The 27,944-nt window shown below is 39.0% G+C and overlaps 1 protein-coding gene and 1 long non-coding RNA gene across 3 annotated transcripts in view; one reads left to right on the plus strand and one right to left on the minus strand.

The window, feature by feature from the left end:
- On the minus strand, nt 1-27,768 carry LOC133542818 (uncharacterized). Its single transcript, XR_009804220.1, has 4 exons — nt 27,683-27,768; nt 22,929-23,028; nt 2,009-2,081; nt 1-87 (listed from the first exon to the last, which is right to left on the minus strand). It is a non-coding gene; the product is annotated as an uncharacterized LOC133542818 (long non-coding RNA).
- LOC133542817 (uncharacterized) overlaps nt 17,777-27,944 on the plus strand; it is a 62,120-nt gene continuing 51,952 nt past the window's right edge. For both annotated transcript variants that reach the window (XM_061887006.1, XM_061887007.1), the window contains exon 1: nt 17,777-18,146. In XM_061887006.1, the coding sequence (XP_061742990.1) occupies nt 17,902-18,146 (245 nt within the window). In that variant the 5' untranslated portion in view covers nt 17,777-17,901. The remainder of the gene's footprint in view (nt 18,147-27,944) is intronic.

The following is a 27,944-nucleotide window of genomic DNA, read 5'->3' on the forward strand; positions in this document are numbered from 1 at the left end:
CTTCTTACCTGGCTTTGGAGTAGTCCCAACTTGACACCTTGGCGTTCTCTTGGGCCATTGCCATTTATGATGTCGTATATCAAACGTCTGGCAGGAGAAGATAGAAATGCAGACAGAAATTAGTTATGAGGCCAAACAAGCATCAAACAGTAAAAATATGAATGTGTCATATTTCTACATTAGGATTTCACTTACACTATTTACAAAACGTAAGGAATATTTGACCGAAGCCTAGATTTTACAGTAGGGTTGTGTGAAAAAATCGATTCAAATACGTTGTGCAATTCAGAATCGATTCTCATTTTTTTAAAAATCAAATTTTTATTTATTTTTTTATTTTTTATTTAGCAATCCAACAAAACAATACACAGCAATACCATAACAATGCAATCCAATTCCAAAACCATACCTGACCCAGCAACACTCAGAACTGCAATAAACAGAGCAATTGAGAGGAGACACAAACACAACACAGAACAAACCACAAGTAGTGAAACAAAAATGATTATCAACAACAGTATCAATATTAGTTATAATTTCAGTATAGCAGTGATTAAAAATCCCTCATTGACATTATCATTAGACATTTATAAAAATGTGTGTCACAGTGGCTTACACTTGCATCGCATCTCATAAGCTTGACAACACACTGTGTCCAATGTTTTCACAAAGATAAAATAAGTCATATTTTTGGTTCGTTTAATAGTTAAAACAAATTTACATTATTGCAATCAGTTGATAAAACATTGTCCTTTACTATTATAAAAGCTTTTTTTTTTTAAATCTACAACTCTGCTAGCATGTCAGCAGACTGGGGTAGATCCTCCTGAAATCCTATGTATTGAATGAATACAGAATCGTTTTGAATCGGAAAAATATCGTTTTTGAATCGAGAATCGAATCGAATCGAAAAAATCGATATATTATCGAATCGTGACCCTTAAGAATCGATATTGAATCGAATCGTGGGACACCCAAAGATTCACAGCCCTACTTTACAGGTAAACTTCTTTCAACTTTAGAATGCACATCATGGTTCAATATTCCTATACTTTTTGCACAAACTGCTGTTCTATAACACAGTTGACAAACTCAACGCCCGGGGGCCACAACATTTTATGTGGCCCGTACTTTAAAGTTAATTATTTCCATTCTGACAGAACAAAATACATGGACTGCATACAGTTGCATAGCTTTTTAACTTTAATATTGTCTAATAATGCAACAATTTACATATATTCCACAAAATGTAATCGAGAGTCAATACATACTTAAATATCTACTTGACTAATATTATCCATCAAATTGTACTCTAACAATAACAATAGATTGAACCAGGGGGTGTTCAGAAACATTGATTCACATCCGAATCTTCATTCTAATGTATTTTTCGATTTTAAATTGATGTATCGATTAAAAAATAAAAATAAATTTTTTTTAAGAAGAATCCATTTTTAAAAAATACATTTCTAGGCCATCTTCATGCAACCAGAAGGAGGTTTTCTAAACTGTAACCTGTTTTAAAAACGTTTCATTATAATTATCATACCAAATGATATAGAGGTAGAATCGGGTTGAATGGAGAATCGATTCTGAATCAAATAGTCACCCCAGGAATTGGAATTGGATTGAATCATTATTTGCCCAAAGATTCGCACCACTTGATAGTACAGTAAAAAACCGGCAGCTCAATGGCTAGAAAATAATTGTACTGTACGTTTTTACAGTACAACAAAAGTGCCACCATTTCACCGCAACTGCTACAGATTTTTTTTATCCGTATGAAAAACTCATAGGTGTTAAATAAATAGGGCGACTCCTTACTGTATACATTTCTATTCAAATATTATTCAGTTACAAGCGGCCCTCTGAGCGCCCTCAATGATAGCCAGTTCAAAAACAAGAAAATAATCAATAAATACAATAGTTCAATTAAAATTGGTATTTAAACAACTCTGTACATGTTGATGACATCCTGACACAAAGACCTCGCCTAACAGTCACTCACCAGTGTGATTGAGGTTGAAAACAGGATCTTCTCAGAGGGAAGTGGCCGCTGAGGTTACGAGTGTCAGCAGGGACTGGAAAAGTGGCAGAAACGCACATTTTATACATTTTGGAGAGCATATTAACTCCTTGTTAGGGAACACATTGTGCACAAACGACAAAAACATTGAACAGTTGCCTATTTAAGCTTCATTCTGAAGTTATTTTCAATTTTTCCCCCCCGAGTCAGACAATATGTTTGGTATGATGGATGGCGTTGTTATCTGGATACAAAACAAAATGGTCATAACCTTATCATTCACTTTTTTTCGGAATTTTGCCCATCGTTCACAATCATGAGAGACAAGAAGGCGCATTTGTTTTTATTAAGATTTTAAAGGTCAAACGCTTGAAAGATGCGGCTCACCCTTCATCAAAGTTTTATATACACACTGCAAGTCTATATATAATGTAGTAACAGACATGTTCATAACAATATGTAATATGTTCAATATTTACTGTATTTTGACCATTTTAATCATGTCCGTTTCCATTTCAACACGTCTGACTTGTAGCAACAATGTGTGTTTCTACTTCCCAATACAAAACGCTTGTGTGCTTTAAAGGGGAACATTATCACAATTTCAGAAGGGTTAAAACCAATAAAAATAAGTAGCTTATTTTATTTTTCGAAGTTTTTTTCAAAATTTTACCCATCACGCATTGTCCTGAAAAACTGCTTTAAAGTGCCTGATTTTCCTGTGACGTCACTGCGTGATGCCAATACAAACAAACATGGCGGATAGAACAGAAAGATATAGCGACATTAGCTCGGAATCAGACTCGGATTTCAACGGCTTTAGCAATTCAACAGATTACGCATGTATTGAAACGGATGGTTGGAGTGTGGAGGCAGATAGCGAAAATGAAATTGAAGAAGAAACTGAAGCTATTGAGCCATATCACGACAGGCAGCGGCAACGAGGACAAATTCGGCGATCGCCTTCTAACCAACGATTGCATCTTTTGACCACTGGTGCAACTTGAATCCGTCGATTGGTATGTGTTTGTTTGGCATTAAATGTGGGTGGAGGGAAAGGCTGGATGCAAATATAGCTACAAATGAGGCATAATGATGCAATATGTACATACAGCTAGCCTAAATAGCATGTTAGCATTGATTAGCTTGCAGTCATGCCGTGTGCAAATATGTCTGATTAGCACATAAGTCAATAACATCAACAAAACTTACCTTTGTGATTTTGTTAACTTTATCGTTGGAAATGCATCTGCTTTGAGTGTCGCAGGATATCCACACATCTCTGTCGTAGCATCGCTATCGTCGGTAGGGATGCTACGACAGAACAGAACAAACGAGGGACTTTCGCATCTTTTGACCACTGGTGCAACTTGAATCCGTCGATTGGTATGTGTTTGTTTTGCATTAAATGTGGGTGGAGGGAAAGGCTGGGTGCAAATATAGCTACAAATGAGGCATAATGATGCAATATGTACATACAACTAGCCTGAATAGCATGTTAGCATCGATTAGCATGCCGTGACCATTGATATGTCTGATTAGCACACTCCACTTAAGTCAACTTGAATCCGTCCCTGTTTGTGTTGTTACACCTACGGACAACACACCGACGAGGCATGATGTCTCCAAGATACGGAAAACAGTCGAAAAAACAGAAAATAACAGCTGATTTGACTTGGTGTGTGTAATGTGTTTGAGAAAATGACAGAGAACTTCCTGTTGTGACGTCACGGGTGAAAATTCATTGCTCCGACAGCGAACAATTTTAAAGGCGTTTCAATCGCCAAATTCACCCTGTTAGAGTTCGGAAATCGGTTAAAAAACATATGGTCTTTTTTCTGCAACATCAAGGTATATATTGGCGCTTACATAGGTCTGGTGATAATGTTCCCCTTTAATAATGGCAGACTTGCTAACAAACAATGAAGATGACTCTTTTTGGACAAATGAGGATTCACAACCTTATCTTTTTGAAGCTTAATATACGGAAGATATTACAGAGGCGAATGCGAAGAAAGGAATAAAACGTTGGAGCAGACGGAAGCTGATAGAGTTAGGTGAATGCGACTCGAAGCTGCAAAATGTGGAATTTGGAGTCAAGCTATTTCAACATAAATGGAGTGCTCACCCCAAATAAACTTTAAAAAAAAACATCCGCGATCAGCTGGACCAAAGAGACAACTGTCCATCGAGTGAGTCACACTTTGTATTAATCATGTTACATGCAGCATGTCATCATATGTGTATCATGACAGGGAGCATACGCTTTCTGGCTAGCTGTGTACAAACAAAACATGAAGTGTGGGCTAATACTTTACAGATACTGTAATATGATTGTTCATGTTTTTCAGTCAGTACAGATTGGTGTTTTATTGAAAACTTGTGCATTACAAACTCGTTTCATGTTGCTATAGAAGGGTAGTTTATCTCTTGCCATAGTTAGCTTTTAAGGCTAATACTGAAGCATGCCGATGTGTTACTATGCTAGAAAGAGAGTTCCTCAGCTCTTAAAATAACGATACTGCTACAGCTGGTTATTATACAGGTTATGGAACATAATTTGAAGTATTGTTGACAATTTTTTAATGCATTTTTAAAGTAACTTGGAGGTAGAATTGATTGCTCCCATCAGCTGCATTGCTAGCTACTTAGAAAAAGCCGATTTTTACATGTTAGAATGTAAAAAAAAAACAACTTTTGTATTCTTGTCTCATAATGATTGTGAACGATAGGCAACATTTAAAAAAAAAGTGCAGTTTCTCTTTACCAAAACCACGGGGAAAACCCCAAATAAACACAGCAGTTAAACCTCGCACAAAAACAAGAGTTATCGTACTTTCCCTACTTTTTTTCCCAAGCTTTGAACCCTGCGGCTTACACAAAGGTGCGGCTTATCTATGGATTTTTTTCTTTACTCACAGCTAAATTATGGAATGAATTAAACAAAAAATCTAACAATGTACTAAAATGACCCATTCTAACTGTTCAGACTCAGTGAAAAGTACAAGGAAAACGATTGTTGACAAACATCTCGAACCTAATTAAAAAAGGAGAACATTTTACTAATCTTATGAAAGATGAATAAAGACGTTAATGAGTTTTCTGTTTTGTTTGATCATCCGTTTTATTGCCGTGTTACAGGCACTGTTTGTAAACAATTAAGGTATGTAAAACATTTACATAATCTCTCTATTTAAACATATGATTTCACATCTTATAGTCCGGTGCGGCTATTATATTAAATTTTTTTCTTCTAAAATTTAGTGGGTTGTTCTTATAGTCCGTTGCGGCTTATGGTCTGGAAAATACCGTACTTGTACATCCAAAGGACAAAACAGAACAAGACTAATTCATGAAAACCTTGTGTAAATCATGTAGAAAAACATACATTGGAGAAACAGGTGGCACATTCAACACAAGAAAAAAAAAGTATTGTCAAGAATGTGAAAAAGAGACAAATGGAATATTCACAAGAAGCTTAAAGGCCTACTGAAATAAGATTTTCTTATTCAAACGGGGATAGCAGGTCCATTCTATGTGTCATACTTGATCATTTCGCGATATTGCCATATTTTTGCTGAAAGGATTTAATAGAGAACATCGACGATAAAGTTCGCAACTTTTGGTCGCTAATAAAAAAGCCTTTGCCTGTACCGGAAGTAGCAGACGATGTGTGCGTGACGTCACGGGTTGTAGGGCTCCTCACATCCTCACATTGTTTATAATCATAGCCATCAGCAGCAAGAGCGATTCGGACCGAGAAAGCGACGATTTCCCTATTAAATTGAGCGTGGATGAAAGATTCGTGGATGAGGAAAGTTAGAGTGAAGCACTAGAAAAAAAAGGCGACGGCAGTGGGAGCGATTCAGATGTTATTAGACACATTTGCTAGGATAATTCTGGAAAATCCCTTATCTGCTTATTGTGTTACTAGTGTTTTAGTGAGATTATAAAGTCATACCTGAAAGTCGGAGGGGTGTGGTGTCCCTGATGGAAGCCATGGAGGAGCCAAGAAAGTCGCCTCTGACAGCTGTAGGAGGACGCAAGCTCCGCTCATGTCTCCGGTAAGAGCCGACGTATTACCACAATTTTCTCACCGAAACCTGCCGGTTTACCTTGGCCTCAGTCTTTTTCCCTTGGCCTCAGTCTGGACCCCTCTCCAGGGCCCAGGTTTAGACTAATTTTTTTTATTTTATTTTAATCTTCTATTCCCCCCCTGTTTACCTGTATCTCACCTTTTTTGTAAGGGGCGCTGGAAGCCGGCAGACCCGTCAGCCATCCTGTTCTGTCTCCCTGTACTGTTTGTCTGATCTTGAATGGGATTGTGCTGAAAATTGTAATTTTCCTGAAGGAACTCTCCTGACGGAATAAATAAAGTACAATCTAATCTAATCTAATCTAATCTAATGTGGTAGAGGAACATGTTCGCTTGACCGCTCTGTTCCATATTAGAACTTAATAACAAACAAAGAAACACCGGCTGTGTTTTGGTTGCTAAAGGCAGCTGCAATCCACCGCTTTCCACTAACAGCATTCTTCTTTATAGTCTCCATTATTAATTGAACAAATTGCAAAAGATTCAGCAACACAGATGTCCAAAATACTGTGTAATTACGCGACTAAAGCCGACGACTTTTAGCCGTGAGTGGTGCTGGGATAAAATGTCCGCTCCAACCAATAACGTCACAAGCCAGCGTCAACATAAGCGTCATCATTCCGCGACGTTTTCAACAGGACGCATCGCGGGAAATTTAAAATTGCAATTTAGTAAACTAAACCGGCCGTATTGGCATGTGTTGCAATGTTAATATTTCATCATTGATATATAAACTATCAGACTGTGTGGTCGGTAGTAGTGGGTTTCAGTAGGCCTTTAAAACAAGATTCTGAAGAGGAAATCTTAAACTTAGCCATATGAAATAATTGCAAAATAAATCACATCACAGACTGGGACAACGCCAAAATCATTGCTGACAAATTCAAACGATGACTTGACTTGACAGGTGCGTCTGGTTGGCCACGCCTATAAGAACAGCTGACGGGCGACTGGTCTGGTGATCCTTTTATCAAAGACTGCAAATGGCAGTCCGAACATGTCAGGTAAAAAATCCGTCCATTGTACCGAAAATGTCTGACTCGGAAAGAAACTGCGACGTATACGAAAAAGACATAATGAACCTTTTTGAGATCCATCCTGAAGTTTCAAACAAATATCTGTAAGTACTTCTTGTGAGAAGTGTGTGTGTGTTGCTGCGTTGTATATTCAAATGTTTACTTTGACATCAATCCCAGAATTGTGGACACCGACCACACTTTGCACATGTGTGCATTCATTTCAACACAGTTGAACGTCCTCAGATACATCAAGTAACCCCAACCCGAGTACAAAAACACCTCCTTGACGTGTTGGACCCCGTAAAACGACGACAAAAGGCTGAATCTGATGAATGTGGTGTTTGATAAGTATTTAATCTGTCAGGCTAATACACGATCATGTAGGCAGCTGTGATGTCAAGTCAGTGGTGGTTCTAGTACCAGCAGACTGCATACATACAGTAGTGTGATCCAATAATGGTTGTGACAAGTGCATTTGTTTGCTCAGAGAGTAGTAATATAATCTCAGTAGTCAGCAAAAAAAAGCCCTGTGAAAATAAATCTTATATTCTATTTTGAAAAAAAAAAAAATGAAAAAAAAAAGTGTATGAAAAGCCAGAAAGGTTCATGTTTGCTTTCAACATAACGGAAATTGTTTAGTTTCATGGTGCAGAGTATATTTATTGGCCAGCAGTCGGTGCCTAGTTGAACTTTCTCGACTTCTCGTCTCGTTTGCCCTTCCCTGACCCCGCTTCCTGTCACACAAAGTACCGCCAGCGGTGCTTGCAAGGATGTTTACAATGTCTGCGAAGTCTTCTTTTCTATGTTAGACATCCAGAACTTTTTCTTTCTCTCTTCCGCCCTCTCCTCTTCTCTCCCTCCCTTCAGGAGTTTGTGAAAAGTGTACATTGCCATGGTTCTTTTTTTTGATACAATACTCTGTAACTTGCCTTTGTAAATTTGGGCTGGAAAAAATAAATCTTTTTATGAGACAATCTGTCCTAATAACTTGGGCTGCGTTGACTACAAGTTCATTCAATACAGTACTTGACTTATGTTTGTTGTGTTTGCCTTTGCTCATTAACACCTTGTATTTCGACTGGAGCTTGTTGATACAACACTGTACAGTAGATAGCATCATAACTCCACTTTTTGTCACAGCTCATTTTAAGCGTGCTCAAAAACACCAATACACATCCAAATTGCATTTTTTTCAGATTCTAACTCAATTCCTAATTCTTGAGAATTGACCCCGAAGGGAATAAGGCGTAGAAAATGGATGGATTTATAAAATATATGCATATATATTTACACATATAAATATACATATGTGTATAAATATATATATATACATATATATATATATATATATATATATATATATATATATGTGTGTGTGTGTGTGTGTTTTTAAATATATATATATATATATATATATATACACGTGTGTGTTTAAATATATATGTATATGGATATATATTTGTGTATATATATATACACGTGTGTGTTTAAATATATATGTATATGGATATATATTTGTGTATATATATATATATACTAGGGGTGTAATGGTACACAAAAAATTTGGTTCGGTACGTACCTCGGTTCAGAGGTCACGGTTCGGTTCATTTTCAGTACATCCATCCATCCATCCATCCATTTTCTACCGCTTATTCCCTTTCGGGGTCGCGGGGGGCGCTGGCGCCAATCTCAGCTACAATCGGGCGGAAGTACAGTAAGAAAAAAACAAAATATACAATTTTTGATTACCTATTAAACAAATTTCCTGAATCTTCCACCAAATATTATTTTCTTAGTGGAATATTTGATGTGAAGTAATCGGAAACTTGGAGAGGTCAATAATTCATAATAACATTGATTTTGATTCAATATTATGTTTTAAACAATGACAGTTTGAAAGAAAAAAAAAAAAAGCTTTATTTTATTAGTAAATGTTGCAAGTTTTTCTAAATTACATTTAGCCTTTAAGATTTTTTATTTCACTTTTGTTTATGTTTTTGTTTATTTTAATAGTATTTTTAGAATGGGCCTTCAAAACATTAGCTGTCTGCCGCAAATGGCCTCCGGGGCATTGAAACTTCTGCTATAGATAATAAAAAATTAATTCTGATTAATCAAAGGATAAAAAGCAGAGCCTGGCGACGCATGCACGTTTATCATAACTCTCTCGCTCTGTCTGTCTCTGCCCCGCCCTCACGAATGTTAACGCTGTGTGCACCACTTTTTTTTTTTTTTTTACCCCTTCTTAACCCTGAACGTACATTGAAAATACACACAACCATAACCTAAAATGCCGGACATTTGAGGCATTTAAGAAACTCCACCTGGACAGCTCCGCAAAGACGACAAATCCCGTGAAAAGTGGAAGTGTGGTCAGTCTATCATAGCCCAGTCGTTGCTAGCATGCCGTGTGTTGTTGTTTTTTTGATTGATTGAAACTTGTATTAGTAGATTGCACAGTACAGTACATATTCCGTACAATTGACCACTAAATGGTAACACCCCAATAAGTATTTCAACTTGTAAATTAATTCATGGTGCCTCGGTGTGCATTGTTTACACAACGTGCGGCGCGCTACTTATATGTCCGTGTATATATATATATATATATATATATATATATATATATATATATATATATATATATACACTTCCAAAAGTTTGGACACACCTTCTCATTCACAACACAACTGATGGCCCCAATCCCATTGATAAAGCAAGAAATTCCACTAATCAACCCTGATGAAGTGAAAACCATTTCAGGTGACTACTTTGTCTTGTTATGTTCTTATTTTACTGTTATATTGTTATTCCCATTGTTTTTATTCTTTTTGTAATATTTCTCTATTTTGTTTCCTTTTAAACCCCCATTATTTACTTTTTACTTTTTTTTTAATTGATCTCAACTCTGTACACTGCTGCTGGAATTTTAATTTTCCTGACGGAACTCTCCTGAAGGAATCAATAAAGTGCTATCTATCTATCTATCTATCTATCTATCCATCTACCTCTTGAAGCTCATCAAGAGAATGCCAAGAGTGTGCAAAGCAGTAATCAGAGCAAAGGGTGGCTATTTTGAAGAAACTAGAATACGAAACATGTTTTCTGTTATTTCCCCTTTTTTTGTTAAGTACATAACTCCAAATGTGTTCATTCATAGTTTTGAGGCCTTCAGTGACTATCTACAATGTAAATAGTCATTGAAATAAAGAAAACCCATTGAATGAGAAGTTGTGTCCAAACTTTTGGCCTGTACAGTATATATACATGCGTGTGTGTGTGAGTATGTAAGCAAATATTAACATTGCTGTATGTATACTTTAGATCCAGCAGATTTAGTTACATTTTCAGAAGAAACCATAATAAATGCATTAAAAGAACCAAACTTTATGAATGTTTTTATGACAATTATGTGCTCCAATCACTCTATCACATAAAAATAAGAGCTGTAAAAATGATTGGAAACGCAATATAGCCATGATATTATGTTCTTTAAAAGTGTATGTAAACTTTTGATCACGACTGTATATATTTATCTATGTATGTATGTATGTATATATGTATGTATGTATGTATGTATGTGTGTGTGTGTGTGTGTGTGTGTGCGTGTGTGTGTGTGTGTGTGTGTGTGTGTGTGTGTGTGTGTAAGTACAGTACAGGCCAAAAGTTTGGACACACCTTCTCATTCACAACACAACTGATGGTCCCAACCCCATTGATAAAGCAAGAAAATCCACTAATCAACCCTGATAAGGCACACTTGTGAAGTGAAAACCATTTCAGGCGACGCCATCTTGAAGCTCATCGAGAGAATGCCAAGAGTGTGCAGAGGGTAGCTATTTTGAAGAAACTAGACTAAAACATGTTTCAGTTGTTTCACCTTTTTTTTCTAAGTACATAACTCGTTCTATATGTGTGCTTCTAATTGTTTTACATGTTTCTTTACTACTTCCCAAACTCTTATTTAACTTGCAAATCACCCGATCTCTGTCTCACCGCCCCTCTCTCAGCTAGTCAACTGCTAAGCTAACAAAGTTTGCGTGGAGAAAGGCGGCGTCTGTCTGAAGGCGTCTGCTCCCCACACGTCACGACCACTTCCCTAAAGACAGCAATAAGTCGACTCGGTGAAAGAAATACCGTGAGTATGGCTCCCTGCTTTTCGTGCGCCGTTGTCATGGATATGTTGGCTCTGCTATTGGGCCGTGTACGCCAGTTAGAGCAGAGTAATCTCGTAACTTTAGACATTGAGGAAACGTCTGCTAGCGTTAGCTGTAGCGAGCTAACTAGCCCAGCTTACAGCAGACCTAAGCGGCCTATAAGAAACGGTGAACCGGTTGAGACGCATAATAGAGTTAGCCCTTTAGCTAGTCCTACACCCCAGTCTACCAGGCACCACACTTTAGTCATAGGCGGCTCCATCACCCGAAAAATAAAGCTTAGCAAACCAGCCACAATTGAGTATATTCCCGGGGCCAGAGCACCTGACATTGAAGCTAATCTTAGGGAGCTAACTCGCAACAGGCCTAGTAAACGCGTACGACAGGCTAATCGCACCACTAGCTATGCGAACATAGTTGTACACGTTGGCTCTAATGACACCAGAATGAGACAGTCAGAGATTACAAAGAGGAACATAACTAAGACTTGTAATCCCGCTAGAAAGATGTCCAGGCATCGAGTATTTGTCTCTGGCCCCCCCTGCCTGTGACAGGCAATGATGAGAGATATATCAGACTAGTCTTGTCAGGTTCAAACACCCATGACATCTATTAGACAAGACAAGAAGCAAATGAATCAAAGACAAGATTCAATTTAGCTCATGAGGAGAGCGCATGTGTGACTGCACCCTCGTACAGCATCACCCCACCACTCTGAGGAGGGAGCTCCAGGTTTCCTCCTTTATTTGGGCATTTCCTGATTACATGGCAGCAGCTGTTTCTAAGGGGAGGGGGTTATAAACAGCTGCCGCACTCAGTCATAAACAGTTTAAAGAAAAGGTGCCTGTAGCCGTGTCAAGTCTGCTTTCTCTCTGCTTTGTAGATCTTGGGTCATGACAAGTTCTTCCTGTGGCTGTCCAATAGATCAGGAAAACCGACACCTCCACGTCGTATCCCGTCTGACACAGTGGAGTTTTACAAGCCTTTTGCTTGATAAGAACAAAGACAGCTATTGTCTTCTTGCAGGGCAGCCTGAACTCTAGGGAAAACAAGTTGTGTGATAACTTATATACAATTATTCTGACAAGTCTCGCTTAACAAGTGGCTGGCTAGTTTTTGTAGACATCAAGAACTAACGTTTATTGATAATTGGCCCTCTTTCTGGAGCAAACCGGGCTTGTTGATGAGGGACGGCCTTCACCTTAACCAGGAAAGCGCCATCATCCTGCCTAGGAACATAGATTATTGTTTGAGTCACACTTGACTAACTACCCTAGAGAAAGCCTGGTCACAGGCAATTATAGTGTCTGTTAGTCCTGGTGAGGAGTCAGTTAAGATAGAACTAACCAGGACCAGGCTGGAAAATCTCTGCACACATAGCATTTATCCTAGAATAATACACAGCTCACATAAAGTATTTTCTGCAGTGGCTGTGCCAGAGGTGGACATGCATTCTGCTGAGGTGGCAAATTATGACGCGTTCAGTTTATCGCAGAACAGGAAACAATCTGAAGATTCGAGTCGTATCAACCCCTAGAAATGGTCTAAATTATTTACATCGCACTACGCAAAATAAACGCAACATTATTAATATTACTAATACGGATAACTTTAACAAAAATTCCTCAAAACAGCCCACTACTTATAAAATGGGCTTTTCAAACATAAGATTGTTGTCTCCCAAAACGTTATTAGTTAATGAGTTCATTAGAGACAACAATCTTAACGTCATTGGTCTCAGCGAAACTTGGCTCAAACCAGACAATTTTTTTGCTCTTAAAAAGGCATCTCCTCCTAACTATACGAATATTGCCCGTTCCCTTAAAATGGATGGGGGGTCGCACTAATATATAATGAAAAGCTTAACCTTACCTCTAACCTACGTAATAAATATAAATCATTTGAGGTGCTTACTATGAGGTCTGTGGCACTGCTGCCTCTCTACCTGGTTATCTACCGCCCCCCTGGGCCCTATTCAGAATTTTATCAGTGAATGTTCACTGAGTTTGTTACTGATCTAGAAACGCACGCCGACAATATAATTATAATGGGGGACTTTAATATCCATATGAATACCCCATCAGACCCTCCGTGCATGGCGCTCCAGACTATAATTGATAGCTGTGTTCTGCCACAAATAATAACTGAACACACGCATCGCAACGGTAATACGATAGGTCTAGTGCTTGTCAGGGGTATCACCACCTCCAAAGTTATGATACTCCCGTGTACTAAAGTAATGTCCGATCGTTACCTTATAAAATTCGAAGTTCTGACTCATAGTCAACAAGCAAATAATAATCACTGCTTTAGCAGCCGCAACATGAATGCTGTCACAATGATGACTCTTGCTGGCCTACTGCCTTCGGTAATGGCGCCATTCCCATATTATGTGGGCTCTATTTATAACCTCACTAACAACTTCAATGACGCCCTGCGCGACACCATTGATAGTATAGCGCCGCTAAAGCTTAAAATTCCCCCTAAAAGGTGCACCCCATAGTTTACAGAAGAAACTAAAGCTCTTAAACTATCATATAGAAAGCCAAAAAGCAAATGGCGCGCGACTAAACTTGAGGTTTTCAATCAAGCATGGAGTGATAGTTTAATGACTTATAAATGCATGCTTACCATAGCTAAAGCTAATTACTACTCAAATCTCATTCACCTCAACAAAAACGATCCTAAATATTTGTTCAGTACAGTAGCATCGCTAAACCAACAAGGGACTCCTCCCAGTAGCTCCACCCATTCGGCACATGACTATGAATTTTTTTAATAACAAAATTTAACTCATTAGAAAGGAGATTAAAGACAACGCATTCCAGCTACAACTGGGTTTTATTAACACAGATACAAATGTATATACGACGGATGTTGCCCTCCAAAATAGTCTCTCTGTTTTTGATGAAATAACATTAGAGGAACTCCTACGACATGTAAATGAGATAAAACAAACAATATGTTTACTTGACCCACTTCCTGGGAAACTTATCAAGGAGCTGTTTGTAATATTAGGACAATCAGTGCTAAATAATATAAACTTATCACTTTCCTCTGGCACTGTTCCCCAAGCATTCAAAAAAGTGGTTATTCATCCTCTGCTCAAAAGACCTAACATTGATCCTGACTTCATGGTAAACTACCGGCCGGTGTCCCACCTTACGTTTAAAATTGTCGCACAGCAGCTAAATGACCACTTAACGTCTAACAATCTATGTGAACCCTTTCAATTCGGTTTCAGGGCAAATTACTCTTTGGGGACAGCCCTCGCAGAAATGACTAATGATCTATTGCTAACGATGGATGCTGATGTGTCATCCATGTTGCTGCTCCTTGATCTTAGGGCTGCTTTCGGTATCGTCGATTATAATATTTTATTGGAGCGTTTCAAAACACGTATTGGTATGTCCGACTTAGCCTTGTCTTGGTTTAACCCCTATCTTACTAACAGGATGCAGTGCGTCTCCCATAACAATTTGACCTCGAAGTATGTTAAAGTAACGTACAGAGTTCTACCGGATTCAGTTCTTGGCTCTGCACTTTTCAGCTTCTACATGCTGCCGCTAGGTGACATCGTACGCAAAAACGGTGTTAGCGTTCACTGTTATGCTGATGCCCCTAACCAACACGCCAGATTGTAGTCAGCTGGAGGCGTGTCTTAATGAAATTAAACAATGGATGTCCGCTAACTTTTTGCAACACAACGATAAGAAAACGGAAATGCTGATTATCGCTCCTGCTAAACACAGACACGTATTTAATAATACCACTTTAACATTTGACAACCAAACAATTACACAAGGCGACTCGGTAAAGAATCTGGGTATTATCTTCGACCCAACTCTCTCGTTTGAGTCACACATTGTTACTAAAACAGCCTTCTTTCATCTCCGTAACTTTGCTAAAATTGTTCCATTTGGTCCACTAGCGACGCTGAGATCATTATTCATGCGTTTGTTACATCTTCTCTCGATTACTGTAACGTATTATTTTCGGGTCTCCCTATGTCTAGCATTAAAAGATTACAGTTGGTACAAAATGCGGCTGCTAGACTTTTGACAAGAACAAGAACGTTTGATCATATTACGCCTGTACTGGCTCACCTGCACTGGCTTCCTGTGCACTTAAGATGTCTAGCTACATCCTATCTTGCTGATTGTATTGTACCATATCTGCGTTCAAAGAACTCCGGCTTATTAGTGATTGCCAGAGCCTAAAAAAAGTCTGCGGGTTACAGAGTGTTTTCTATTCGGGCTCCAGAACTCTGGAATGCCCTCTCGGGTAACAGTTAGAGATGCTACCTCAGTAGAAGCATTTAAGTCCCATCTTAAAACTAATTAATAAATAAGCTTTTAAATCGGGGGTCCCCAAACTTTTTAACCCGGGCATTTTTAGACAATGTGATTTGCCTGAGCGGCTAGGAGACTCTGAGAGTAACAAGCAACAAGCGGTAGAAAATGGATTAGAAAGGACAGATTAAAAAATAATAATAATAAAATATAAAAATTTAACTAGGGACTTCCCACGGGCCAGATCTCGAACGCTGACAGGTCGGATCTGGCCGACGGGCCGTAGTTTGGGGACCCCTGCTTTAAATAGACCCCCCTTTTAGACCAATTGATCTGTCATTTCTTTTCTGCTCTTCCTCCCTCTCCTTCGTGGAAAGGGTGGGGGGGGGGGGGGGCACAGATTCTGCGACCACAGATAATGCGATAGCAATCCAAAGTTGGGACCTGGGGTGGACCACTCATCTGTGCATCAGTTGGGGACGTCTCAGCGCTGCTGACCTATTTCCGATGAAGATTATTTCCTGCTGGCCCCACTATGGACTGGACTCTCACACTACTATGTTAGATCCACTTTTGACAGGAATCTCACACTATTATGCTAGATCCACTCGACGTCCGTTGTCCTCACATCTGTGGTCCCCTCCAAGGTTTCTCACTGTCATCCCATTGGGTTGAGTTTTTTCTTGCCCTGATGTGGGATCTGAGCCGAGGATGTCCTTGTGGCTTGTGCAGCCCTTTGAGACAGTCGTGATTTAGGGCTATATAAGTAAACTTTGTGTGATTTGTTGTATCACCCAAAACTAATGTAAAGTATCCAACAACAGAATAATTTTAACCAGATACTAACTGTAAATTAGCAAGTTGATTAATAGTTTACAACAGGAAATGAGGCATTAAAGGCATACTGAAATGAGATTTTCTTATTTAAACGGGGATTGCAGGTTCATTCTATGTGTCATACTTGATCATTTTGCGATATTGCCATATTTTTGCTGAAAGGATTTAGTAGAGAACATCGACGATAAAGTTTGCTACTTTTGGTTGCTAATAAAAAAAGCCTTGCCTGTACCGGAAGTATCAGACAATGTGCGCGTGACGTCACGGATTGTAGGGCTCCTCACATTGTTTACAATCATAGCCACCAGCAGCTAGAGCGATCCGGACCGAGAAAGCGACAATTTCCCCACTAACTTGAGCTAGGATGAAAGATTTGCGGATGAGGATAATGAGAGTGGAGGACTGGAAAAAAAAAAAAAAAAAGTTAAAAAAAAAAATTTTTTAAAGGCGAGGGCAGTGAGAGCTATTCAGATGTTATTAGACACATTTACTAGGATAATTCTGGAAAATCCCTTATCTGCCTATAGTGTTACTAGTGTTTTAGTGAGATTATATAGTACCTGAAAGTCGGAGGGGTGTGGCCACGGGTGTAGTGACTGCCAGTGTCTCTGAGGGAAGGAAGCCACGCAGCTGCAGCAGGACGCAAACGCCACTGACGTCTCCGGTAAGAGCCGACTTATTACCACAATTTTCTCACCGAAACTTGCCGATTGACATGTGGTCGGGATCCATGTTTGCTTAACCGCTCTGTTCCATAGTAAAGCTTCACCTTCGGGAATTTCAAACAAGGAAACACCGGCTGTGTGTGTGATGCTAAAGGCAGCTGCAGTGCACCGCTTCCCACCTCCATCTTTCTACTTTGACTTCTCCATTATTAATTCAACAAATTGCAAAGGATTCAGCAACACAGATGTCCAGAATACTGTGTAATTATGCGATTAAAGCAGACTACTTATAGCTTGGATCGGGCTGTAAAAAAATTGTCCGCTACAACCCGAGACGTCACGCGCACGCGTCATCATACGCGTCATCATTCCGCGACGTTTTCAACAGGATACCTCGCAGGAAATTTAAAATTTCAATTTAGTAAACTAAACCGGCCGTATTGGCATGTGTTGCAATGTTAAGATTTCATCGTTGATATATAAACTATCAGACTGCGTGGTTGGTAGTAGTGGGTTTCTGTAGGCCTTTAATGTTACTGCATACGTCAGTAGCTAAAGTCTTACATGGTGATATGTATATCGTTATCGCAGCATAGATTGTAGGCCGTATCGCCCATCCCTATGACGGCCGGGCATACTCAGCTGTGCGCATTAGCATAATGCAACATCAGTGATGGGGAGCGATTACGCCGGGCATGATTTTGTGGAGTGTAAATGTGGAATCTGATTATCCTCTGTGCTCTGGGCTCAAGAGAGAGAGGGAGAGCATCGGAGGGAAGGAGGGGTTAAGATAGAAAAGTGCTGAGCCAATGGGTTTTCCCCCACAAAGCAGCTGGCTGCCATCAGGACGGGACATCAGGACACCTCCAGGACCCACTCTGCTCGCTGTTGGGACAAGGGAGGCCGTCTTCCAGGAGGTGTTCATGGGATGCACTATCTACGCAGCCAGCCCTAAGGCCCTGCCTGCCGACGAGGCAGCAGGCCAGGACACTTACTACCCGCTCGCCCACTATCGCCACCTTCATGGTAACTGCAGCCAGAGGATAGCAGCAAGGTAAGCGTCACATGTGACTGTGCAGGTGAGCCCCGCCTATCTAATAGCTCATGTTGCACCTGAGCCAATCACAGAGCAGCACATGGTGCTGGAAATGTACTGCACATGTGCATGACTTTTTCCCATGTCTGCCTTCACCCCTACAACATCAGGCTCTGGTTATTCAATTATATTCTTTTTTTTTTTCACATTTTAAAGATCTTTGAACAATATTGTAATATTGCAGCTGTGGAGAAGTGCATTGTATCATGCTAAGAAATGAACATGCTTTTAATAATGGAGGTCATCAAAGTATTAGCAGCACAACTCAGTATGGTGCCATGAAACCTTACATAACCTTACAAACTATACACACCATTTTTCGCACGATTCGGTTCTCGTCGAACATTTTTAAGCTAAAATATTGCTCAGTTTATCTGTTATCACATGGCCACATTTTACATTTAATAAGTAAGTCCATTTTAGGGCTGCAGTAATTAATAATTTTAGTAATCGAGTAATTTATCGATTCGGCTGAAAACCGTCCAGCATATATGCGTTTTATATTGGTCCATATCAATAATTATTCATATATTTTATGAACTATTGAAAATAAGGAGCACAGGAAAAATATAATACTTTATTCAAAATGTAACCTCCCCCTGGTTTTAATCCCCTCAGCTAAGTAAACACAACCATGAAAAACACTCAACGTAACACAATTCTAAAATCACAACAAACACTGAACAATAACCTTTTTAAATTAAGCTGCAAAAATAAAGAATATGTAAAAAATGCTAAAGTGTGAAAATGTGAATTTACAGAAAACTGAACTACTTTCTGCAGGTTCAGTGCCAGGACGTTAAAGTGGTGTAACATTTAATTGTATACTTATTTATAGGGGAACTGCACTTTTTTGGAATGTTGCCTATTGTTCACAACCCTTATGAGAGACAAGAAGACCAAAGGTTATGTTTAGTTTTGCATTTTAATTTATAGTAGTCGGCCCGTTTTAGGTGGCTCGCAATGGAGATTACTGGAGCAATCCATTTTTCCTCTGAATCGCATTAAAAATGCATCCAAAAACCCCCAACAATACTTCCTGTACATTCCATAACCTGTGTAATGACCAAGCTGTAACGACATTGTTATTGTAAGAGCAACCACTGAAGGACACTTTTTCTAGCGGAGTAACACATCGCCTTGCAACGGAACTGTAAGCTAGCTACGGCAAGAGGTAAGCTAGCTACTGCGTCAGCAGCAGAATGGACACGATGGGACACCATTGAATTTGTTAGCAATGATTTAGACGTTGTCCCGGTCCATGATGTGGTCATTTATTTTGCAATGATTTGATATGGCTGATTTTAAGATTTCCTGTTCAGATTTCGGTTTTAGGCTTCTCGTGAATCTTCCAGTTGTCTCTTTTTAAAATTCTTTCCGATGTTTTTTTTTTTTTCCCTTGTGTTGATGTCGCACCTGTATCTTCAATGTATGTTTTTCTACATGATTTACACAAGGTTTTCATAAATTAGTCTCAATCTATTTTGGCCTTTAAATGTACAAGTACCGTATTTTCTAGACCAGGGGTAGGGAACCTATGGCTCCAGAGCCAGATGTGGCTCTTTTGATGACTGCACCTAGCTCTCGGATAAATCATAGTTGACATTGCTTAACACGGTAAGTAATGAATATATATATATATTTTTTTTTTTCCAAGATGGCGCTGCTGTAGTGGCTGCTATTGGCAGGAGCTCTGTGCTCTTGTGTCATCTTTTTGTGTTTCCCTCTTGTTTTCATGTCTTCTTATATTTTTTTGCCTTTTGGTCCGGGACCCTTTGGGACTGTGTGACAAGGGGTGCCACTTTCGTGACCTCTGTGGTGCTTTTTTTTGTGGACTTCTGGATCTGCCTCCCGGGTGCCTTTTGGCCATGGAGACCAGCTGCAGGGTCTCTGCCACACCGGAGTCGGTTTGGAGGGACTGGAGGAGATGCGGATGAGGGGACAGGGCTGCGGAGCTAGCACTGAGCGCTGGGACGGAGAGGCTTCGTGGTGTCTTGGCTGGTTGAGCAGGTGTCGGGACACCTCAGTCACCTTGGACGTATCCTCGCTCATCCATGCGGACTGGACACTGGCCGAGAGTGGAGTCGGCTGTCTTGGTTGCTTTGTTGGGTCTGCTCCTGTCTCTGGCCATGCTCCCTCCACCCCAGCGGACGATGGCGTGGAACACCGCAGAGGCCACCACAGTGGATATGTTTCTTTTACTTTTTATTCATAGCTGTATGTAGAAGTGTCTGGTTGTATCTGCTGCTTTAATGTCTTTAATGTCCTCTGTGTTCTTTGATGTTTGATGTTTCCCTCTTACACACATGAAAGAGGGATGTGTACCATGGCTATGAGTTGTTTTTTTCCCTTGGCCTCAGTCTGCATCTCCTCTCCAGGGCCCAGGCTAAGACCGATTTTTTCATTTTATTTAATCTTCTATTTTTTTCCCCCCCCCCTCCTTGTTTACCTGTATCTCATCTTTTTTGTAAGGGGCACTGGAAGCCGGCAGACCCGTCAGCGATCCTGTTCTGTCTCCCTGTAATGTTTGTCTAAACTTGAATGGGATTGTGCTGAAAATTTAAATTTTCCTGACGGAATAAATAAAGTACTATCTATCTAATTCCGCTGGTAATCACATTGTCAAAGATAACATTCAAAATATATAACATTCTCATGCATTTTAATCCATCCATCAGGTTTCTACCGCACCTGTTCAAGAAGTCGCATTAATGGTAGGAAATATTTTATTTATTGTTTGTTAGCTTCAGAATAACAATGTTATTAAAAGGAATAACAGATTTCCATCCATCCATCATTTTCTACCGCTTATACTCTAAAAATGTTGGTCTTGCTTAAAAATGTACGCATTTAGTTGTATTCTGTCTTAAAAAAAAAAAAAAAGTATATGGCCCTCAGGGAAATGCTTTTTAAAATATTTGCCTTGTATGGCTCTCTCAGCCAAAAAGGTTCCCGACCCCTGTTCTAGACCATAAACTGCAGTGGAATATAAAAAAAACTTTTAGAAGGAAAAAAACTTTTTTTCATATCTCAACCACACCGGACTATAAGCCGTTATATACGTTGTGAAATGACATACCAGTATTCAAATAGAAAGATTAAGTAATTCTTTACAAACGGTGCTTGTAAAACGACAGAAAAACGGCTGATCAAACAAAACAGAAAAGTCAATGTAATTATTCATCCTTTATGTGATGAATAAAATGTTCTCCTTTTTAATTAGGTTCATGATGTTTATCAGGGATCTTTTTCTTTGTACTTTTTAAAAACATGAGTTCAAAGAGTTAAAATAGATCATTTTAGTAAATTGTTTGATTTCTTTGCTTAATCTATTCCACAATTTAGCCATGAGGAAGAAAAATCTGTAGATTAGCCGCACCTTTGTATAAAGTTCAAAGCTTTGGACGAAAGTACGGTAACTCTTGTTTTAGTTTGAGGTTTAAATGCTGCGTTCATTTGGGTTATTTCCCTTTTGTATTTGTTCTCTTATTCCCCTAAAAATATAGACTTGCAATGTGTATATAAAACATTTCATAGAGGGTTTTGAAGTTGTTTTAGAGGGCTTGAAAGGCTTAAACGGGAACTAGCCACATTATTCAAGCTTTTTTTTATCATCTTTAGAATGCTCATAAAAAAGACGTGTGTTCTTGTCTCTTATTGCTGGATGATATATTTTCCCACAAATTATTGCTGATAAATTATATTGTTGTCAGCATTTTTTTAAAAAGCAATTCAAGCACTAATGTAATTATAATATAATACAATAAAAATCATGCTTGTAAGGCTTTGACACGTAATACACTTTTATTTTCCGTTAGAATTTTTTTACCTTTGTACTTGGAAGGTAAGGAACTTTTGATTATCCTAAATAAGTGAATGAATAAAAGTAAAATGGACTCTCAATCTCTTAGCAAAAATTACACTTTAATAAATACTGAACATTTTAAAGTGCAGGTGTTTTGTTTCGGTTGGAAAAACTGCGTCAGGTGGGTTTTTTGTTGTTTATTTTTGCTAGGTTTTAACGAATGTAGTCCATGTTTACATGCTAATCGTGTTCATTCGGTTTTGAAGGCAAAATGTTCCATGCATTCATCTTTTTTTTTTCTAGGGCTCTTTCGGACAGGGGTTTCATGCTGCCGATTCTGATACCGGTCATCCATGATTGAGATCGGCCGATACCAATCACATGTATCAACTCTATATTGTTCAATGTGTTTGGTGAGGGCTATTGATAGTTTAACTATATCAGCACAATATTTAAACTATTTATTTGTTCTTGTCCTCTGTGCATAATATTTTCAGCCTCGTCCTTCAGTGATAATACTATCTGATATTTATATTTACAGTACAAATAAATGCAATGTATTTATTATGATTTGTCAAACCAGGTTAGAGTCTGTGTAATATTCTTAGTTTAGTGGCCGGTTGTGTTTTCAATGCTCCTTTGCTCCCTTGGTTATGTTTTCTTGTTGCGAGGTGGCTGATTAGTCACACCAGCTTTTTGTGTGTTGATTAGCGTCCTCACCTGGTTCTGCCCCTAATCACTCCCCTTTATATTATGGTGTTTTCCTTGTCTTAGTGGCTGGTCCATTGTTTGTTAAAGACGACGGCTTGTTTGTTGGTTTTGTTGTTTGTTTCATGCTACGCACATTTTTTTTCATCTGCTATCTTCATGCCACGCTAAAGTAGCATCCAGTTTATCTTATGTTAATTGTATATTGAAGTAAAGAATCATCTTACCTGCAGCCTGTCTGAGGTCCTCCACGTCTTTGGAATCGCAAACACTTCACAACAAGCCAGTTCACGACAGTACTTGCCGTAATGGAGGTAAGGCTCCACACTGTGTATGGAGACACATAATTAGCTTCTTGTCAGTTGAGGGACTGAATATAAATTCAGTATCAGCCAGAGGAGATCACCGTTTGCGATCCGCAACAAAATGCATTAATGGCAATGGCGATCACACACTTTTTCATGAAAACTGGCCGATACTACAGTAATCGGTGGCCGATTAATTGCCACATCCCTCCTTTTTTCCTCTCTATTTTTTGTTCCATATCATTGCTTCTAAAGGAAGCCAGCAGTCTCTCCTCCACTCATAAATAAAAATATTGTGGATGGCTAACAGGGGTTCACTCGCTCATTAAATTCTGCTAGTGAACGAAGAAGCCCAGGTGTTGAGAGCAATGCAGAGCGAACCTACTCTGATAGCAAGCGCGAGGCGAATAAACCAAACACACCACATTATTGTTTACTTGAAGCAGGGGTGTCCAATGTGCGGCCCGCAGGTAATTTTTTAACGGCCCCACGGCACATATTAAAAATATAATTGAAACATTTTTAAAACGTAAAAAGTGATACAAATGACAAAATAGGTGAAATGTAACAAGAAAATGTTGCAATGTTTACTCTAATAACACAAAGCTGCCATGCAGGCTGTTTCTTTCTTTAAAAAATAATAATGTATCAAAATCAACGTCATTTTGAATTATTGACCTATTCAAGGCTCCAATTACGTCACGTTAATTTTTCCACTTTGAGATATTTTGGGGAAAATGTTGCATATTTTGTGTTTGCCATATAAAAAACTTTTTTTAAAGAATGGCCTAAAATGAAGGAACATAAACAACAATAAAACTTATAATTGACGGATGGATCTGAAGTTGATCTCGAGATTTTTGTGTTAAAAGTAAACAGTAAAAATATGTATTTTCTAACACTTTAATGAGTAGGACCCTTTTGGATCCCCAATAATTTTAGTGTGATTTGTTTTTAAGTGTCATTGCTCAAAAAATAATAATGAATTAAAATCAATGGTGTTATGAGTTATTGACCTTTTTAATGCTCCAATTATTATATAATCTCAAATATTACACTTAAAAAAATATTGGGTGATAATATACATATATTGTGTTTTTTTCCATAAAAAAACTGGGTTTTCTTTGACAAAAAGAGCATACAACTTAAATCTTTAAAATCATTATGTTGACAGATGGACCTAATGTTGATCTGGGGATTTAAAACTTGAATAATAATAAAACAAAATAATACTAAATAAAGACCTATTTTTAATATTTTTTTGACTGAAACCCTTTGGGGTCCCCGGGATCAAGCCTGATTGGAGGCCTAAATGTATATTTGTTATACATATATTGTATTGGTTTTTAAAATAAAAAAATGTCAAAATGCCCCCCGCTTGTTTTGATTTTTCAGTGTGGGGCCCTCAGTGGACAAAGTTTGGACACCCCTGACTTAAAGGGAACCTATGATGCAAAATTAACTTTTCTTACCTATCGGTACCTGTTTTTGTGTATTTGGGATCTGCACTCGTCTCAAAAATTTGAAATCAAACCAGAGATATTTATACAACAATCTTGCCTTCCTTCAAACTTCCGGGAAAAGAGCTGTTCTGGAGTTTGCCCGATTGGTGAGTTTTTTCCATTGGTGACGTCAGTGGATTATTCGAATATGGTCGAGATTTACCCCAAGTGCTTTGCGCGAATCCGCCATGGCAGTCCACCCTGTGGTTGATAAGATCCTTTTTTTTTCTCAGTCTTCTTGTTTTGGGGCAGACTGACTCGTACATGCACGTGCTGTTGTCATTTCTAATACAAAGTAGCGTATAGTTATCTATATTATCTGTACAGTAATTGATTTATTTTTTATCTGCACCATATTGCTTTTTTATCCTGCACTACAACAAGCTATTGCAACAAAATTGTGTTCTTATCTGTACTGGAAAGTTCAAATTTAAATGACAATTAAAAGGAAGTCTAAGTTGTAACTTATATCTGTCAAAAGCCTTGCTATAGTAACTCTAAAAACTACGACATGGATGACGAAGTGGATGACCGCACACAAAACGGTACATCGCAAAGAGACTTTAAAGAGTCTTTAAAACATAATCCAGGACTTTATGCTGAGCTTTTTCACTTGTAGCTACTACCTGTGCTACTATGATTTTTTTTAATTAGTAGCACAGAAAATGTTTTTGTAGCACAGAAAAAATAATATTTCTGATACAAACAAACTCTCGTAGTAGCAAGCGCGCAGTGTGATTTGTGTCAAGTTTTAAGGTGGTGAAAAAATGTTGTGTTTTATTGACCGCCAAGACTTTATTTATTGCGTGTTTAAGACATGTGCGAGCAACTGGAGAAGGAGGAAAAGACACGCAGCTCTTCAATCACTTACACAATCACAGTCCATTTGGTTATGGTTTAAGTTTATTTCAAACATGCTATACAGGCCAAAATTTTACTCTACTTTGATCAACTTTGGATGGATTTTTTTGGGAGCAAAATGTGATGAAAGGGTTTAAATCTGTATGTGCACTTATGCTACTTTTTTTTTTTCCTAAAACTCGCACAAGCCTATTTTTGGTCGCAAATGTGACAAAAATGCTCACTATGCAAAATGTTGATCAATGGACAATCATTACATGTTATGTAGAGGAATGTTCAAAATGTGGACAAAAAAAAAAAATCATTATATGACCCCCTTGAGGCCCTGTGATGCATACTTGCCAACCCTCCCGGATTTTCTGGGAGACTCCCGAAATTCAGCGCCTCTCCCGAAAACTTCCCGGGACAAATTTTCTTCCGAAAATGTCCCGAAATTCAGGCGGGGCTGGAGGCCACACCCCCTCCAGCTCCATGCGTGACCTGAGTGAGGACAGCATGTTTTCACGTTCGCTTTCCCACAATATAAACAGCGTGTCTGCCCGATGACGTTATAACTGTAGAATGATCGAGGGCGAGTTCTTGGTTTCTTCTGTGGGTTTATTGTTTGGCAGTTTCACTATCGTCCTCCCAGCGCGGTAACAACACACAACAGCAGTCACGTTTTCGTCTACCGTAGGGCAGTTCGTCTGCCGTAAACAGCAATGTTGTGACACTCTTAAACAGGACAATACTGCCATCTACGTACATGCATATGGTTAGAAAAATAGTGAAAGAGAATAGAACAAGGATGGACAATAATTCAACCCTTAACTCAACAATGAGTAGATGAGTGTTATGTGTAATTAAATGAACACTGAAATTCAAGTATTTATTTTATTTATATATAGAAAACATATATATATATATATATATATATATATATATATATATATATATATATATATATATATATATATATATATAATGTATGTATATGAAATACTTGACTCTTAACCGCGCCCCCCACCTCCCAGAAATCGGAGGTCTCAAGGTTGGCAAGTATGGCGTGATGAGGTGGCGACTTGCCCAGGGTGTACGACGCCTTCCGCCCAAATGCAGCTGAGATAGGCTACAGCACCCACCGAGACCCCAAAAGAGACAAGCGGGAGAAAATGGATGGATGACCCCTTTTAAGGTTGAGTTTATTATTATTAATAGTTCGATTAATTGACGGGCTCTGTAAAAGTGATCAAACTCATTCATCATTAATATTGTGCATATTTGTAACAATGTTAAAGTTGTTTTTACGGCCACCCTCAGTGTGACCTGTATGGCTGTTGATCAAGTATGCGTGCAATCGCTTACTGCGTCTATACAGAAGCCAAATCCAACACGTGGCTGGGCTGGCACGTTATTTGTACAGGTTTTAGAAGACGCTAGTGGCAGTGCCTCCACGGTGCCCCTTTAGTATTATTGTTCGGGTGAAATTCGGGAGAATGATTACCCTTGGAGGGGCACTGAAAATTGGGAGTCTCCCGGAAAAAGTTGAGGGTATACAAGTATGAAGCTGGGCGGTATAGCTCAGTTGGTAGAGCGGCCGTGCCAGCAACTTGAGGGTTGCAGGTTCGATCCCCGCTTCCGCCATCCTAGTCAATGCCGTCGTGTCCTTGGGCAAAACACTTTACCCACCTGCTCCCAGTGCCATCCACACTGGTTTAATTGTAACTTAGATATTGGGTTTCACTATGTAAAGCGCTTTGAGTCACTTAAGGAAAAAGCGCTATGTAAATAGAATTCACTTCACTTAAAGCGCCATTCATATAAACACCAACATTAAATTTTCATATTAAGGTGCGGGCCTAAAAAAAAACGTCATACAGGTGGCAATCGGCCTGCGGGCTACGTGTTTGAGACCCCTGTTTTAAAACGACCCAATATTAGGTCCAGTACGATTTCAGTTCAGACCTTCTTGAACGGCCTTGTTTGTTCTTATTCTGGGCGTCCGTGGCGTGTAAATAGCATCGTGTAATCCCCAAACAGAGAGCACACAAGTGGGTTATAGGTAAACTCGGCCCACCTCAACACACACACACACACATTAACACACACACACACACACACACACACACACACACACACACACACACACACACACACACACACACACACACACACACACACACACACACACAACACAACACGGCGAAGAGCAGCAAACTCAGCGCTCTCACGCTTAGCTTGAACTTGGTCGGCTTCGTCACCGCCAGAAGATTGGCTTTTTTGTTTCGTTTAGTTTTTTTACTCCCTCACTCTTAAAGACATTAAATGTTTTACCGGCACAGGAGTGAAGCAATTTTTTTCGGCGTCGAAGGAGTTACAACCTAAAACTGGCAGGTTGTGAGCTACAGGTAGGACACCAAGTTAGCGAGAGAGAGAGAGGATGCGAGTTCAGACTGTGCTTTCAAATTAAAAGTGTACCTTGTGTAGGTTCAACCTTCAGTGATGGTAAGTGATTAAAATTTCAATTATCATTTAAATAAATTGTATCTCAATGTATTATTGCAAGCACTGAAACCGAAAGTTGAGCTAGTGTCTC

The sequence above is a fragment of the Nerophis ophidion genome, linkage group LG25, assembly GCF_033978795.1.
Source record: "Nerophis ophidion isolate RoL-2023_Sa linkage group LG25, RoL_Noph_v1.0, whole genome shotgun sequence".
NCBI classification, from domain to species: Eukaryota; Metazoa; Chordata; class Actinopteri; order Syngnathiformes; family Syngnathidae; genus Nerophis; species Nerophis ophidion.